Raw genomic sequence first — 18536 nt, 5'->3', positions numbered from 1 at the left:
TATTGTGTTAAAAGGAATGACAAGCAAGATAGTTTCAGAAAAAAACGAGGAAACTTATATGAGCTCCTAGGAAATGGAATGAGAATGATCAAGACAACAAACAGTAGCAGCATTGTCGGAGGATCAACTGTATCCAGCTATGACTTAGCTATTCTGATCAGGACAATGGTCTAAGATAATTCTAAAGAACTTATGATGAAAAATGCTATAGACCTCCAGAGAATCTATGAACTGTGAATGTAGATTGAAGTTTTTATTTTTTGTTACTTTCCTTATTTTTCTTGTTTATGTTTTCCATTGCAATATGACTAATATCTATTGCTTGACTTCACGTGTATAATCAATATCAAAATGTTTGCCTTCTCAAGGAGGGGGAGGGACAGTTAGGAGGGAGAAGAAATTTTGGAACTCAAAATTATTTTAATGATTGTTAAAATGTTTACATTTAGACAGAAAATACTTGATGAAATAAAATATAAATAAAATATTTTAAATAGTCTAATAATAAACATCAAATATGTGCCAGGTGCCAGGCTAAAAGCTGAAAAATATGAGAAAGAAAGACAGTGTCTATCTTCAAGAAACCAGTCTAATTGGGGAGGCAAGGAAAAAGACAGATACAAGATGGAGAAGAATATATTCATTTCTAAGATAAGATTCTGACCCAAGACTTCCTGTCAAATCTTACTGTCTTGTGCTCTAACCTCCAACCAACACTACTTCTCTAAGACTAAGCAATCAGAAGCTCCGAGAAAGACCTATGAGGCAGGAAGGGTCCGCTACCTAAAGGTAGATGACATTGGACATTGTTGCAAATGTTTATATGACTGAAATATGAAAATGAACATCATTTTGCTTAAAGCAATTAAATTAATCATCTAATAGGATTATCCTTTTGGAAAATACTCATGCTTAAGGCATATACACAATGACTTAGGGATAGAAATAACATTGTTTATAGATGTTTTACAGAAATGAACAAATAAGTTTCAATTACACTGGTAGAACAAATAAACATACCAAGTATCATAGAGGTAGATTTTCAAATAAATCACAGAAATCTACAACTTTTATAGGTTTTCATCTTTGACCAAAGAAAGTTGAACCTTTTTTCCTAAGATAAGATACTGGAAACTTTGAAGTGTTCTGCAAAAATTGGTTATTTTTTATTAGAGGGAACATGGTGTGGTGGAGAGTATATCAGTCCTGGAGTAAGGGAGACCCATGTATGACAGCTTAAATACTTCCAACACTTATCTAAATTGTTGGAATTTGGGTAAGCCACTTGACTTCTATGACTTTTAGTTTTCCCCATCTGTAAAATAGGGACACTAAGAGGAGGAATAGAAGGAATAAACATAAGCACTTTTTACAAATATTTTCTTATTTGATCCTCAAATTAATTCTGAAAATACCTGATATTAGTATCTCCATTTTGCAGTTGAGGAAACTGAGGCAAACAAAAGTTAAATGACTTGCCCAAATTCACAGTTACTATCTGATATCAGCCCTTCTTAGTAGCCAGGCCATTGCTCCATCCATTGCCTGTCTTGATGGGATGATAGACTAGGATTGTGAGAATCAAATGAGACAAAGTATATATAAAGTGCTTTGATAATTCTGAAGCACTATAAAATGGGAATTATTATTATTACTATATATAAAAATTAATCAATCTGTGGGACATTCTTTTATGTAGTAGAAGTATATTTGTCACATTTTGACAATTCACCTTAACTAACTAAACAGAACCAGTTTCAATTATCATAATCAGTAAGTATTTATCTGTGTTTGTGCCAGGAAAAGGTGAATTCTACAGATAATTTTGTCCTGTTAATGTAGAATGACTCAGGGATTAGAGAAGGAAGATAGTAATAGAATGTATTAAACGTATTGCACACATAAAGTAAAAATGCACACTAATAACTGAATAAAACATTTTTTCCTGTTTTTACAGCTTGCAGACCAGGATTCTATAAAGCGTTTGCTGGGAACATAAAATGTTCTAAGTGTCCTCCACACAGTTTAACCTATATGGAAGCAACTTCTGTCTGCCAGTGTGAAAAGGGTTACTTCCGAGCTGAAAAAGACCCACCTTCCATGGCATGTACCAGTAAGTCTACTCTATTTAGTGTTTGGAATTCTTTTCCCCTTTGTGCCTCTTTATTTTCGTCTAATTTCTATGATCTCATAAAATTCTGTTCCTCTTTGCCGATAATTAAGGCAGAAGCATTGTTCTTTAAGTTCTAGAGCACTAATTCTCCTTTTCACCAGTTTGAAAAGATTTGCTTTTTGCCCTTCAAAAGTATGTTTGCCCTTTTGTGTTCAAAACTTAGGGCTGGTTGTCTAGACTTGAAAATTCCTTCCCATTTTCAATGGGAAGTTGAGTAGTTGCAAGGGCACAGCCTAATTTAAACAGTGGAACTGCTCTACAGATGCTGGTAAATTTGGCTCAGCCCTTCATCATTCTGAGGCAGACCAATTTAGTCCCATAGAGTTTACTGTGTGGGGGAGCTTGCCGATAAGGGTTAGTTTCAAAGCCATGGTCTTTGCTATATATGAATATTAGCATGCATTTAGCATTTAACTTTAAATGAAAGTGTTTACATTTTCATCTATATTTCACTCCTCACCTTCCCTAAATTATTAGACCATTTGTCCTATGACAACATTTGGTTGACCTCAAAAAGTCAGGCTTAATCAAGTCCAGGAGTTTAGATTTTGAAGGGATCTCATTCTTTAATTGTAAGACATTATAATTTAATGTTATTAACCAGACATTAACCAATGGATTGGACAAGTTATACAAGTTCGAAATACTGTCTCATTGTTTGCAGAAATCTGGATAAACATAAAAGATTGATAGTGAGTTGTTTTCCTGGGCTGAGAATTGCTGCCAATCAAGATGTTTAAGAACTTATGTACTTCTGGAAAGACAAAAATTGAATGACAAATATTCCATGCCATGTGTATTTACAAAAACAATTTATAGGTTCTTTAGAAATATAGACTTCTGGGTAAACATGGCTGCAGTTTAGATGCAGGAATATACCTCTCCTCAGTGCCTACCCATATCGACTACCTCAAAAGGCCAAAAAAAAAAATTCATATGAACGAAGGGACTCTACAGTAAGGCACAGCATTGACAATACATGGGATTTGGGCATTTTCACACCATAAGAGGGTGAAATAGCTTCCACCAAAATGCAAGCCGATCTACCCTCCCCCACCGTACCTACAGAACCAGTGCACTAGACTCAGAGCCAACATGGGCCAGAATTCAACAAAATAGAAGATTTCCAAGTATTTGTAAAGAAAAGACTGGAACTAAGTGGAAAGTTTGATATCCAAACACATAGATCAAGAGAAACATGAAAAGGTAAAAAATAAGAAAGAGAGGGGAAAGGGGAAAATGGTTTTTTTTTTTATTCAAACTCTCTTCTTTAAGGGCTTCAATGAGATCAAATTATTTATATTAGTGTATGGAGAAAATGTTATTTGTAACTCTCAAAAATTATATTAACTACTATAGTAATTAGAGGAATCATTCACAGCAAGAGGTTGGGGTAATATGTGCTATAAGATGATATGCAAAAAAGAAAAAGGGAGGGGGGAATTGAAGATGGCACCAAGAGAAACTTGAAGGAATAAGATAAATAGGGTAATCAATGTCACATAAAGAGGCACATGGGAAGGAGAGGGAAGAATACTCTTATAAGAAGGAGAGGAAGAGAGTGCTAATTGGTAATACTTAAACCTTACTCTCAGGAAATCAATTCTGAGAGGGAAGAGCATCTAGATCCATTGGGGTCTTGAAGTCTATCTTAACCCTATAGGGAAAGTGAGAGGGGAATAACTAGGGGGGGGATTGGGGAGGGAAGGACAAAAAAGAAATATAGCAAATTGGTTATTTAAAATAACGTGGTTGTTTTATTTAAAATAAAGGAATTAAGAATGGTTTTAATAGAAACACAAAAAGGCATCCATCACAAATATTGCCGCCATGTATTCTCCATTCTGAATCAATGAGAAAAAGACTTCATGTGATTTACTCAAAAAATCATAGCTTGGGAAAGTGCATGTCTGATTGGATATTTTGAGCTGGGGGGAGGCAATGGTAAAACTTTTAAATAGAGACAGGGAAATTGTACAGACAATTTCTGACTTAGCTGTGAAAAGATTGCTTTTGACAAAGCTTCCAAATTGCTCATCTTTAGTGCTGGCTGCCACGTGCTGCTATATTGAACAGAATCTGAACTAGGGAGACAGAAAAACCTGGGTCTCCAGGAAATCTTGCTTTTATTCTCTTGGGGTTGAAAGGAGATGATGTGACAGATCAGGAAGTCTGTTCTACCTTATAGATAGGAAGAGCAGGCAGAACACTAATAAAAGATATGATTTAATAAGCAAAATCCTTATCAACTCCTTCTACCTAGTTCTATGACTAAAAAGAGTGATTCCTATGGTTCTCGTTGCTACTAGTCTTTTTTCATTATGAATATTTACCTGGAAATTCATCTCCACTCATCATCTAGACTTCTTGTCTTTCCTTCTGACAGAGGGAACATATCAAGGAATTAAAAGCCAAACTCAGTTTGGCAATAATAACTCATAATTATATATTTCTTTGTGTTTTTGGAACACATTCCTCATAACAAGTTCATTAGGTAGAATTACTGACCCATTTTACATTTGGCAAAACTAGGTTTCTGACCATTTGTGTGAGGTGGGATTTGAATGCAGCTCTTTTGGATTTAAGTTTAGAGTTGAGCAAACTTTTTTCTGGGATACTTCTGGAGAAGAGTACTGGCCCCTGTACAAATGCCACAGAGTATGTGTTTAAAGAATGCTTATTGATTGACTGGTAGTACTGCTGCAAGAAGCTGAACCCAGGAGACTAAAATAGAGTTGTAGATATCTTATAGGTTCATAAATTTAGAGCTTAACGGGACCTTTAGAGGTCATCTTTCAAGTCACTTGGACAGAAGGGAATAAATAAAACTTCTAAATCTGTGTTCTACCTTCTGTATTACCCAGCTGTCTTTTGAGATCTCAGTAAAAGAGGCAATAAAACGACATTCATAATATACAGCCAAGGACAATAGGCTGCCCCTAGACACATGGTAGGGAAACATGGAACATCTTCTTCCAGATGCAGCTCCATGCTGCCTTCCACATGGGTGCTTCTATCTAAAATGATCTGGGTATGTGCAAAGCCCTATATCATATAGAAGCAAAAAAAAATGCTTTTGTGTGAAAATGCAAATCCACAAAGTTCTTCCCTAGTAAAATTCAGGGTAGGGACAAATTGCCGTTGTTTCTGTTACTGTTTTTAATAGGTGAGGGGGGACAGAGGACGACAGGTGAGCTACAGAAAGGTATATTTTGTCTTTGTAGTGAACTCTGTCCTTTTTATCCCTACTGTGAAAGACAGAGAATAAACTTTGTCCTCAGAGCCCCTCTAACAAATGTAGGAGGCACACATATATTTCTGTTAAATGAAAGAATTTACTCCTTGACAAGGCATAGATTCAAGAAATTTCTTAAGTCATTCATTCTTCAAGAATGAGCGTCAGAATCAGAACGTAGGGCTGATATAAGTACACAAAGCTACCAAAATTTCTGCTCCTGCTTTGGGACCATTTTTAAAAGCAGGGTGTTTATTGTAGAAACTATTGACTCTTTGAGATAAAAAAAAAATTATTCTCAGTAATAAAACTAGTACCATTTTGTATGGGGCATGAGGAGAAAAATGGGACAGAGGAGGGGGAATAGTGGTATATACTAGATCACTTTCTTTTCCTCTTCCTTTTTTTCTTCCCCAAATCCAAACTGGAAAAAAAGGAAATGAATAGCTATGAATAGATACATCTTTAAGTGCTTGTTTCTGATTCAAAATATTGCAAAATTCTGCTTCCTCACCAAACCCCTGTGCTTTTCATTTGCATGTGATTATAGCATGTGGAAAATCTGATTTCTGTACCAAATTTTCCCTTTCTATAGAGGTCTGATACACAAAGGTCTTTATTAGGTGATTCAGTAGATAAACTCTCTGGGAATGGAGTCAGCAGGATCTGAGTTCAAATATAGCCTCAGTCACTTAGTAGCTATTTGACATTGCAAAAACCTCTGTTTGCCTCAGTTTCCTCAATTATAAAATAAGAATAATAACAGCACTTCTCCTAGAGTTGGGAGAATCAAATGAGATATTTTTAAAGTAATCAGAGCAGTGTCTGGCATGTAATTAGCTCTATGTAAATACTTCTCTCTCTTCTTCTCACCTATAATCTGCCTTTTGACATGCTCTTATAATACAACAGTTTAAGGAATTAAATTTAGGATTTTACTAAATATATGAAAATTCTAAAATAATATGGATGTCACCAATGTAAAAATATTATAGCTGAAATCAAAATGACTTTCAATAGTTTATTTACAAAGAGGTAGAAAGAGTGAAAGTTGAGAAATGCAAAAAGAGGTTAGAGAAAATGTCTAGTCTATGACACTAAATGTTGCTCTGGTATCCAGAGCAACCCCAGCAGAGCTTGATAACCCTTAGCTGGGGGACACAGTGGTAAATTAACAGGGGTTCCACCCCATGGCCCTCTCCAAGTGGTAAGTTTTCTTCAGACCTAATCTCTCCAGAAGTCAGGAAAGGAGCATCAGCTACTCATTAACCCAAGACAAACTCCAAAGGAGAAGCTCTAAGAGCAGTTGTACCAGAAGCAAAAGAGCCAAAGTCCCAGTTCAAGTCCAAAGCTGAAGCTTCAAGTCAAAAATTCAAGTCAAAGACTCAAGCTGAAGACCCGTTGGACAGGAAGTTCAGGCCTTTTTATAGTCCTTTTTCCACATCACTTCCTGTCCCTTCCTACACTTTCTGGGGATCAATTACAGTCTAACAATTTGCTTAGCACTGCCCAGGGTGGTGCTCAATCACCTCTGGGATTGTCACACACCTTAATAAGAGACTTGGAAACTCCCTTACTTAGCATTAAATATGGGTGTTAAATTTTTTGGTTCATTAATTTAAAAATGGGCAAGGGGAGAGTTAATCTTATCTTCACAAACCTCCCTTTGATTCTTTGGGAGACTAGTCTCCCCAGTGAATTATTTAACACAACTAACTTATACCTCTAAAGATCTTCTAGCTAAAGGTGCATACAATATTGCACTTTCTAAGAGGAAACTAAAATAGTTAGAGATTAGAAGGAAATAAAAGAGAAAGCAAAACCAATGTTTGCTAGGTGCATTGACAAAAAAAAAATTGAGGGCAGTCCCCTTTGGCATAAGAGGTTTTACATTCAGAATAAATGTGTTCAACCCCCTTCAATGTAAGCATTTACAACCCCAAAGTTTATTCTGGATCTCCTGATGCAGTGTAGGTTTCTTTATGGCACTTTCTCCAAACAGTTCATTTTCTAGATTCAAGGAGTTTGTGAGTTTCTTTTCCTGAAATTTCTCTCAAAATGTTTAAATCTTGGATTTTATGAAAATTATACAGCAGTATGATAGGAAATATATTTAATACATGACCAAATAATGCCAAGCAATAAGACCAATATAATTGTTCAGAAGTCTATAAAAACATGACCTCAAAATGCTAGAATCAAAAGGGTTTCCTATATAATAAAAAGAATGGGAATTGGATTTGTAACCAATTGTTAGAGGGAAATAAATTATATCCCCCTGTCCCCTTCCAATGCAGACTGGCATCACTCATTAGTGTAAATTTTAATTTTAGTCAGTTGACTAGAGAAGTTAAAGGAATTACCCTGGGTCACACTTCCAGCCCAGGTCCAAAGGAGTAATTGAATCCAGGTATAAGACCATGTTTCTATCCATGGTACCACTTTCATTTCCTGTTTTCTTTATCTTCCCCAGAAGAACTAAAACTCTTATTTTTCCCTTACTGGTAACAAAAATAAAACTCATTTCTCTTTTCTAATGGTAAACTAAAAAAAAATAGGTCATTTTTAAGTAAGGAAAAGCAAGAATGAAAAGGTAAAATAAGTAAATATAATAAATGAAATGTTTCCCCCATTTATGTAGAAGATATTCACAGGTTGAAACTAACAGCAAGGGCTTTTTTCCCCCTTTTTCTCCTTTTATTAAAAAAATAAACCTTTCTTATAAAAGATATTGGGGGGGAGAAGAAATGCAAGCAATGTAAAAGACAGAATCAATGAAATATTTTATTTGAAAAGGACCTAACAAAAAATATGTTTAAGGTATCCAAATAAAATTCAAAATGCTGGTGGGATATTTATTACAGAATTTTTGACACATTCCCAGGAGATTTAAATTATGTCAATTCCTATAATATTGTACTTAACATTTTAGTTCTACAAGGGATTGTAACAGATAAGCTGTGCAGAGGAGCAAACCGTTATTAAGCATTTTGTTTTTCTTTCCTGTCCAAACAATTTGCTATTAAAGCAACACCTTTCAAGACATTTCCCTTGTTCTTTATATGAAAGTTAATGTGTGGTTTCTTGATGAATGAGCTTCAGAATCAGTGAGCTGGACTGCTATAAATGTATCAAGGCTACCAGAATTGTTATTTCTGCTATACAGCTATGTTTTCAAAATTAGAGCTTTTATTGCAGTAATAATTGACTATTTGAGAATGCAGATTCTTTTCTTACTGTCATTCTCAGTAGTAGAATTAATACTTTGTGAAGGGTCCAAGGTGAAAGGGGGTGGGGGCAGATAGTGACATGCTCTAAGAAGGGGCTGGGGAACCATTTTCTTAAAACATTTATTTTCTCTGAGAAGCTGCAACTACTCCAAAGAATCCAAATCCTAGGTACAGCCTCACTATTTATTTTCTTTCTCGGTCCTTTTTTTATTTTAATAATAAAGTTACAAAGAAATATATACTATGAAACAGATACTGCACAAAGTGCTCTTTCACAAATAATATTTCATCTTATTCTCACAACAACCCTATGAGGTAGGTATGATTATCATCCCCATTTTACATTGAGAACAATGGTTAAGTCACTTGCCCCAGGTCACAGAGTTATTAAGTGTCTTAGACTCCAATTTGACCTGGAGTCTTCCTGACACTCACTGTGGCTGCCTTGATGTCAGAGAGATCATATCAAAAAGAATTGATTCTCATGCAAAACTAACACGCAAAATCTATGCACCAAAGATTCCTCAACCATAATATGAGATGGTAAGGATAGGTAGTCTAAAGGCCCTTCCAACTCAAGATCTGGGATATTAAGGAATCATTTTTGTTTGTTTTACTCCAATCTTTTAAGGTGAAATTTCAGAAAGAGTATCTGAATAAGTAGTCAAATCCAATTACCTAAATCTCATTTTGAATTTTGAGGCAGGGAAATGGGAGGGCGAAAAGAATTGGTTGGGTTAAAAATGAAATAGATGTATTTTACCACAGAAAATATTACCTATGAATAACTATTAGCATTTCAAAAGAATTTAAGCCTGGCTTTAAATGGGTTGTTTATCTTCCTTTAGGACCATGGAAAAGTTACTCTATAATAAAATGTAAGGAAAATTTTATGTGCAGATTCCAAGAATGGAGTTATATCCTGGATAATTTATATTCTAAGGTGATTTTTTTTATCTCTGTGTCTATTGTGGCATATGTATAGCAATAAGTTGTTTTAACAGGAAACTCTCTGTTGCTGGAGGGAGGAATCAAAAACTCATCTCAAAGCTTCCCTATAAAGAGAGCTCAGAAGTGTAGTATATAATTAAAGGATATATGGATATGTATGTGATATATCATAAATATCATTTGGAAGATCTCATAGGGTTTTTTTTTAAAGAATTCCTTTAACTCCTCATCCTTTGTACTATATATTGCTACAATTATTTGCATGGTAAAATTTTTGCAAATACTTCTTCTGAGCCTTTCAAATGAAATGATCAAGTAGCCCATCAAATGATTTTATTTTTACTGTATTTGCATACATGAAAAAGCCAACTCTTTACAACGTCTTTTTTATCTCTGAATAGAATTTGTGATCTACAGCTCTCTTTTTTCTTCTGGTTTCATTAAAATGAAAATGATGAGATTGCTGTGATTCAGCAACTCTAAATATTGGTCACTAGAAAAGGATTTTATAAACAGAGTTGGCATAACTAGTTTAAAAGGAAAAGTATTCTAATAATTGAAATCCTCAAAGGGCAGCACTTCTTCATTTTAGGTTAATTTATTAACTTACCACTCAAGACAATCTGAAATGGCCAGTAGAATCCCTCCACGATCCAAGCAGGTACCAATGAGAGTGAGAGGGGTGAAAAAGACAGAATTCCTCAAATGCCCATCTTAACTACCTCTTATGAATTTACAGCCCAGATCCTTCCCAACATCCCAATACATCTCTGATTGGTAAAGAGCCACTGGGGAAGTGAACTTAGAGACTACAGTTACTCTCTCATTACTTCATCACAGGGAGTCTTAAGGACATAAGGATGCCAACACACCCTTCCCTTCTTGCCCTATGGCTGGACCACAGTATCTTCCAGCATGGTGGCTAGAGCTTGCTAAATTCACTTAATATAAAGTGTCGAGTAGCTGACTGCTCTGTCTTGCCCTTAATCTTGCCTTTTAAGATCTAAACAAAATAAGAAAGTACCTAAATCAGATCCTGGGGGAGAAACTGCTTCAGCCTGACATTTTTTTAAATTAATTTATTTATTTTTAAGTATTTTCCATAGTTACAGTCTGACTTTTAGATTCAGGATGTTCTGGGATCTGAGATGGCAAGTGGGAGAAAGGGGTTAAATAGAAAAAATTCCCAATTCAGTATCACAATTCAATATTAATTTCCCATAGTATTAGTGACACAATGTCAGAAAAAGGGGGGGGGGTTGTCTGCTTAAATTTACATATTCATGTATAATCAGACTTTATTAAAAAAAAAACACAAAAATTGTGGACCCTAAGCATCTTCTGTCCACTTTTCTAACTTCTACCATCATCAGTGCAGAAGCATCATACAAGACTTGAGAAACTTTTAGTATCTTTCCTTGTTTCACAGATTACCATAATCCAAATATTCCATTCCAATTGGCCAGAGTACTGTTGATGAGGTTTATTGTATTTCTGTGAAGAGTACCTCAGATGGTCAACTAGACTCATTCTAGTTTATCCCAGATAAAAATTGTTACTAAAATCTGGTAAATTAATTCCATAATTAATTGTCCTCCTTTCCTTCTAATTTTTATCCTAAATGTTTTGAGGATGGCTTAGCTTTGTTGGCTCTCAAGTCAAATCTTCTGTATCCTTGTTCTCCGCTACTCTGCTCATCACAGTTTTGTGAGACAACACTGCTCATGATTTCCTTCTAGAACATTTTATAAATAAGATCCTATTCTCAAGGCATTCTCTGATTTTAATGTGTTTAAAAAATAAATATGCGTATATAAATATATTTCACTAGCAGCACAAGTAATCTTGATTTATTCCTCCCTGCCTGCCTGCCTTTCTTGCTTGCTTTCTTCCTTCTTTAATTCAGAACAGTTTTTCACCCATGAGGAAGTTTGTATTCTCTTTCAACTCCTGAGTGGGTTCTCTTCCAGAGGAGTTCTAGATCTAGAGTTTAATAGACCTAGATTCATTCTAGAATGGACTTGGTTTTAATAACTGACACTGACACTTGTGGTACTAAGAATATTATTTCATAAATAGTACAAAATAAATAAGATGTTTTCATTTTCTGTGTTGTATCCATATATCATCTGCACATTGCTTGGAAATTAAAATTTCATAATCTAGAGATAACACTAAAATTGCATCTTCTCCAGTTGGGATAGGGATATATATCTGGGAATACAGAGCAAAATATCGTATAACAATCATGCAGTTTATCAAAGGTTTGTTTTGTTTGAGTAAAAATATAGTTTTAAATTTATATCAACATGATCATTTAAAAATCTCAGGGAATAATCTGAATAGTTTAGAATAACATATAGATATAAATAATCACAATTATCTGCCTCAATTTTAAAATGCTTATCCTCTAAGCATTCTGTATTGCTGGGTTATCCAGTAGTGAATCTTAATGAACTTTTATTATTTTATCCATGTCAAATTTGAATATGTAATTAAATACAATGATACATAGTTCTGTATACATATCTGTCCTCCCACATTAAAAGGGAGTGTCATTTGTGTAGAACCATGTGTCACTAAGTTATCATGAACACTAATCCATTTTCATTTAATACATTTTAGTTTGACTTATTTGCTCTGTGCCTAAATGTGACATTTCTTTAATATCTAGAACAGTCCAGTGAAATATTATATTTATACATGTACTTATAACTACTGAATTTAAATAATTCAAATGGAAATATTTTCTTCCATTTCTTGCTCAGTTTTCCCTCATCCTGAACAACAAAGTTTCTTTTTATTTCTGAAGGAACACAGTTTAAAGCTTTACTGTATACCCTTAATAAATAAGTAAAATGTTTCCAGGTTTCAAGTAGCTAGAAGCTTTATTTTGATTAGCTCATCACCTGTGCTCTTTCCTGCTAACTTAGCAGAAGTAATGAACTTTATTTCTTTTTAAGATTAGTAGAGTGTTTTTACATCAGAGTAAATATCTATTGATGTATCAAATTCATATATGAAATAAAAATACATTTCATTTTAAAGTGCCCATTAATTTATAATTATAAAAATTGGTCAATTCATGATTGAGTAAATCCAGGCTATCTTTTTAAAAATAAATTCCATAAAAAGAATAATATATCCTTGCTTGTATATCCAAATGAAAACATCAGTATCTTATGGACTTAATGTGGAAGAAAATTAGTTTGAAAAGGAATCAAGAGACAATATTGAGTATCTTCCCATTTTATTAGTAAAATTTTGATGTGAAAATGAAATATACAGACTTACCTAACATTGATCAATATATGATTCTGAAATATATATATATATATACACATATATAAATACATTTTTTTCAAAAATGGGTATATATTTGAAGATTAATTGTAGGAGGAAGATGGCAAGGTAGGGTGATAAGCTTTCTCACACTCCTAATACCTTCCCCACAAACAACCAAAAATAATGCCACAGAATCAAAGCCAAAAGTGGCCAAAAAACACAGAAGTTAGGAACACACTGGGAAAAGTTGGAAGGAAAAGTTTTGAGTTCCCTGGCCTCAGTCCTTCCACTGTAGGCCCTGGGGCCAAGAACAGAGCAAAAAGAGTAGAATCAATGAGGTAACCCCTGGGGGTAAAATTGGCCACATCAACTTGTTTGCTAAGCCCTAGAGCCTGGATCCCCAAGATGTGGCTGGAATCCGTAGGCAGAAGACCCTGGAATCAGCTCTGGAGATCCTTCCAGCACCACACCTGAGATATGAAGGAGTGAACACAGAATTTTGTGGCCCCAGGAGCTGAAGGCAGGAGCTCAAGCCTTGCTGCTAGTGAATGAGGGACTTTGGAAGCCCAAGGAGCCTGACTGGGCACCTGCTCTGTCCTAGGCTGCAGAAGTAGGAGAGGAGGAATGAGGAAGGAGCACACACCATCCAGTGTGGTTACTGAGAGACTGCAGCCCTATCAACTGTGGTAACCCCCAGAAAAGTGGAATCTGTGGTTGCTGCAACAGGGGCAGCCCAACTGGCTACTTGCAGTAGCAATAGCAGAACTGCCCAAAGATCCTAGTCAGAGTCCTTGAAGTCAGTCAATCATAGACTGCGACTTTAGTGATGGACCCAGGATTATATCAGACCCTAACTAAATATGACCCAGGTTAAAAGCTACTAAAAAATCCTGAAACCTAAGGTAGCATATCACAGGACAATAGGATGCCTTGGAATCCATTAAAAATAATTAAATCTATTGTTCTCACCATTACATTTTAAAAATAAATTAAAATGGGTAAGCAAAGGGGAAAGAAACCAACTGCTGCTAGTTATTATGGAGACAGAAGACCACAGTTCAAACTCAGAAGACATTAAAGTAAAAAACAACTACTTCAAAAACAGCAAAGAGATACAATAAATGGCCACAACTCAAAAAGAGCTTTTGGAAAAATCTTTAAAAAGAACTGAAAAAACAAATGAGAGAGGTGAAGGAAAAATTAGAAAAAATAAGAACAATTTAAGAAAATCAAAATTATGAAAGAAAGATCACCCAGATGGAAAAAGAGATTCAGAAATTAATGGAAGAAAATGATATGTTAAGAACTAGAAGTGGACTAGGAGAAGATAACAATTTCCTAAGACAATAAGAAATAATAAAGCAAAATCAAAAGAATGAAATAATACAGGGGGATATAAAAACATTATCACAGAAACAATTGTCCTTAAAAATAGATCAAGGAGAGACAAAAGAAGAATAGTATGAACTCCTAGAAAGTTACGATTTTAAAAAAATGTTTAGACTCCATAGTCTAAGAAATCAACAAGGAAAAAATGCCCAGACAATCAAAATGTAAAATAGAAATTGAAAGAATTTACCAATTACCACCTCAAAGAGACCTAAATATGAAAATGCACAGGAACATTATTAAGTTCCATAACTCCCAGGTTAATAAAAAATAGCAGGGGACTTTAATTTTTACCTATCAGAACTAGATAAATCTAGCCAAAAAATTAATAAGAAAAAGTAAAGGAGATAAATAGAACCTTAGATAAGATAAATATGATATATACCTGGAGAGCCCACACATACATGCATAAGATTAGTAGTAGATCTAAGTTTAAGCATACACATAATTAGAACATAGTTTCTAGTGGGACAACAATGGTTTGGAAAACAAATATTCTGCAAGTTTTAACACTCATCATACTCTGGAGGTAATCCTGCATTCCTGAAGAGCTTTGGCATTGGAGTAAAAGTTCCACTGAATAAGACCAAACTAGAAAGACTTGGTTTTGGAAATACTTTTGTCCTGGCAACAGATTGTTTCTGCTGACCAAGGACCAATGCAGCTAAATGTGGTCCTAGTAATGAATGTTAAGTGAAAAGCAAACAGGTTAAATTGATTAAATTAAATGCTAATGGGAACATGGAGAAATAAACCTAATATTACATTTACTAGAGCAGCTATGAATTCTTTTTATAACAAGATAACAAGATATATTTTAAGAACTATAAAACCATTCCTGCTAGGGATCCCATTGCTAAGATTGGGTCCTAAAGGCATTATTGATTAGGTAAAAGTCTGTGTATGTATGAAAATATTTTTGGAAGCTTTGTAATGATGACACAATTAATTGGAGAAATGGCTAAATTATAATGTTTGAATGTAATGAATTGTATCATATTACTAGAAATGACAAATATTTGAAATAAGAGAAATTTATGAAGACATGTTAAAAAAGAATAATACATATGATTACACTTAATAATGGTCACAAAATCAAGAGAAGATACTATCCAAATAAAATCAATCAAAAGGGAACTCAAATGGAAGGAATGTTCATATTAGCAAAGTTATATAATTTACATATTTTAAGCAAAATTTAAATAATGTGTTTGTAATTTTATGTGCATGTTTAATTAAATGTCATTTATTGGTGATAGTGATTATTAAGTATATATTAAAATAAAATGATAAAAATGAATATTTTAGGAAATATTTTAAAATATATACCTTAGTTTATTTTTATAAAGCTTGAATTTTTAACAATTTTTTAAATTATAGAGAAGTCATTTGTAAAACATTTTGGGTTTTTTTTTTTAGATTTTGGCTAACTATAATCATGGGTCAGTGTGATATTACATGAAAAGAACAAAACTAGATGGAATCCTCTGTCTTAATTTTGAATCTACCACTAAACTAGTTGAATGACCTTGGCAACATCATTTACAGTCTTTGGGCTTTAGGTAAAAAATTAACAGATTGAATTAATTCATCTTTATGATCTCTTCTGCCCTAAAACTCTTTGCTTCTATATTGTTCTATTTGTACTCTTGCTTCCAATATTTGTATAAGAAATAGCAATATGCAGTTTTAATCTATTGAGGCAAAATCAGAGTCATAGACTTAGTGAATAATTCTGTGGTCTACAGATGACCAAATATATATATATATATATATATATATATATATATATATATATATATATATATATATATATATATATACACATATATCTTTTTAAGGTTACAAACATTTATATAATCCTGCTACTATTAACAAGCCAATCTCAGAATAAATATCCACCAAAATATTTCTTGGCAAATATATTTATTAGTGAAAAAGTAAAAACCTCTGGAATAAATATATTCATTATCATTATTGTTACCACCACCATCAACAACAACATGAACATAACTATTCCTTTAGGCTTGCAAAGTGTTTTTCTTGTTTTCTTAAATAATAATGGCATTAATATCAATAATAATAGTAATTAGCATTTATATAGGTTTGCAGAGTACATGTTATCTCATTTGGTCCTCACAATAGCTGTGTGAAATAAATAGATACTATGAGTTTCATGATTTTGCAGAGAAAGAAACTCAAGACTGAGAATTTGACAGATTAGACCACAGTTCACATAGATACTGAGTAGCTGAGACAGCCTTTGAACTCAGGTCTTTATCAAGTCCAGGATTCCCATTACCACATCATCTTTTTTTAATATGCGTATTTTTAAATCTACATATAAATTTTTACCTTCAGAATGAAGGCATATGCCCAAAATGAAAAGGTTTGTTTCTTACAAAGGAAATGAGATGGTTTTCATGTTTTTTAAGCTTAATTATGATATGATATGCAGACCATAGATACTATAAATTCCTTCTAAGTTAATATACAGTCAAAAGAGGAAGAGGTAAATTTATTTCAATGGATAGTTGTAACAATTTTACTAAAGATAGCCTATTATCTCTCAAAATAAATATTTTATCTAAAATTTGTCATTTTATCATAAATATTAATTGTATGAACAGTTTCTGTGAATGATATGTAAAAATTGACCACATTTTTTTCCTTTGCAATATTCTTAGACACTTTTGGGGAACTTAATCATTTCTAATCTGAAAAAACTTTGAAAAGAGTCTAATTTGTTACCATATTGCAGGTGACAGATTAATACAGTGTGTTTGAATATACAAGGGCTTTATATGTGCTTACAAACTCAACCAGTTTAATAAAAAAAAGTTTAAATAAATAAAGTTTAAAAAAGAACACAACCTTAAAATGTTGTGTAATATGTGATAGCCATAAGGAAAAGAAACAATAAATGAATCCTGTAATTTTCCAATGCGTTAATTCCTCAACAAAAATCTGGTCACTTTGATGTTCCACATGTATTATTAAAATGCATTTGCCTATATCATGGAGTATGTATACACATCCTGTATGTATTGTAAAGAAATATAGTTTAATGGGTAGGAGGTTAGTCTCCATATGGGGTCAAAATTCTACTTCTGATATATACTCTCTCTTTGACTTAAGGTAAATCTCTCAGTGACCCTAGGACATTTCTGATCAATTTGATTATTGATATTGATTTATTGATCTGAGGCTGTGGACAAAATTTTGCTCACACAAAATTATTATATCAATGAAATAACAAAACTAAGTAGAATACATGAAAATGGGCAGATAGATTTGATATGTGATATGCACATATAAAATTATTGATCGGGGCAGTAGGTGGCTTCGTAGACAGAGCCGGACTGGGACAGGAAGTCTTGGGTTCACATCTGGCCTCAGACATTTCTAGCCTCGTCTTCTAGCCTAAGTCACCTAGCCCTTACCTTCTTCTGTCTTAGAACCAATACATAGTATTGATTCTAGGATGGAAGGGAGGGGTTGGAAAAAAAAGAAATTGTTGATCTCCACGCATATTTGACTATAAATATAAAATTTGAATAATTGAGAGAGCGATAGACTTTTATATAACCCTCAACTCTCTTCTTCTATGGTCTGCCGTCACTCAGTAAATTTGTAAAACTAAAAAAAAAAAAAAACACAGATAAGACAAAGTTCAGAGCATTTGACCACATGCTTCTCAGGGAGGAAGATGACTGGAGAAGCAACAATGAATGGAAAGTGTATCAGACCTCAAACTAGGAGACTTCAATTTTAATATTGGTTTCACCAGAAATAAGCTTTTGACCTTAGATGAATCACTCAACTGTGTGCTTCAGCATGCTACCTTGTCAAATAAAAAAAGTAGAGCAAGATTATCGCTAAGATGTCTTGCAATTCTCCTACTCTTTGAAGTAAAGGAATGCATATGGATCTGAAAAATGCATTGGCAGCATCTCCATATACCCCTTGAAATTTTTATTTTGATGCCTCTATTTTTAGGAATGACAAAAATGGGCCAAATGATGAATTGTCCATGTGGAGGAGAAGGAACAGAACTTAGCTAATGTCTCCTGTTTCCCAAAACTGCAGAGAGGCATGACTTTTAACAAACCTAAATTTCAAAAAATTGAAATGGCTTTAATTGCATTCAAGTATGTGAGTAAAAGTAGGTTTATATCATCTGGTTAAAAACTTATCATGCCTTGGACATGAAAAATAGCTGAAGTCCAATAAAAAATTGTGATTTTCTTCTGAATTATCAGTGGGGGAAAAG

General features: G+C 33.7%; 1 protein-coding gene across 3 annotated transcripts in view; it reads left to right on the top strand.

Annotated features, from left to right (window-relative positions):
* EPHA6 (EPH receptor A6) overlaps positions 1-18536 on the top strand; it is a 1223915-nt gene that overhangs the window by 550213 nt on the left and 655166 nt on the right. For all 3 annotated transcript variants that reach the window (XM_056806830.1, XM_056806831.1, XM_007500796.3), the window contains one exon: positions 1958-2113. In XM_056806830.1, the coding sequence (XP_056662808.1) occupies positions 1958-2113 (156 nt within the window). The remainder of the gene's footprint in view (positions 1-1957; positions 2114-18536) is intronic.

The sequence above is a fragment of the Monodelphis domestica genome, chromosome 8 (assembly GCF_027887165.1).
Source record: "Monodelphis domestica isolate mMonDom1 chromosome 8, mMonDom1.pri, whole genome shotgun sequence".
In the NCBI taxonomy this organism is placed as follows: Eukaryota; Metazoa; Chordata; class Mammalia; order Didelphimorphia; family Didelphidae; genus Monodelphis; species Monodelphis domestica.
This window is presented reverse-complemented; position numbering and strand designations above follow the sequence as displayed.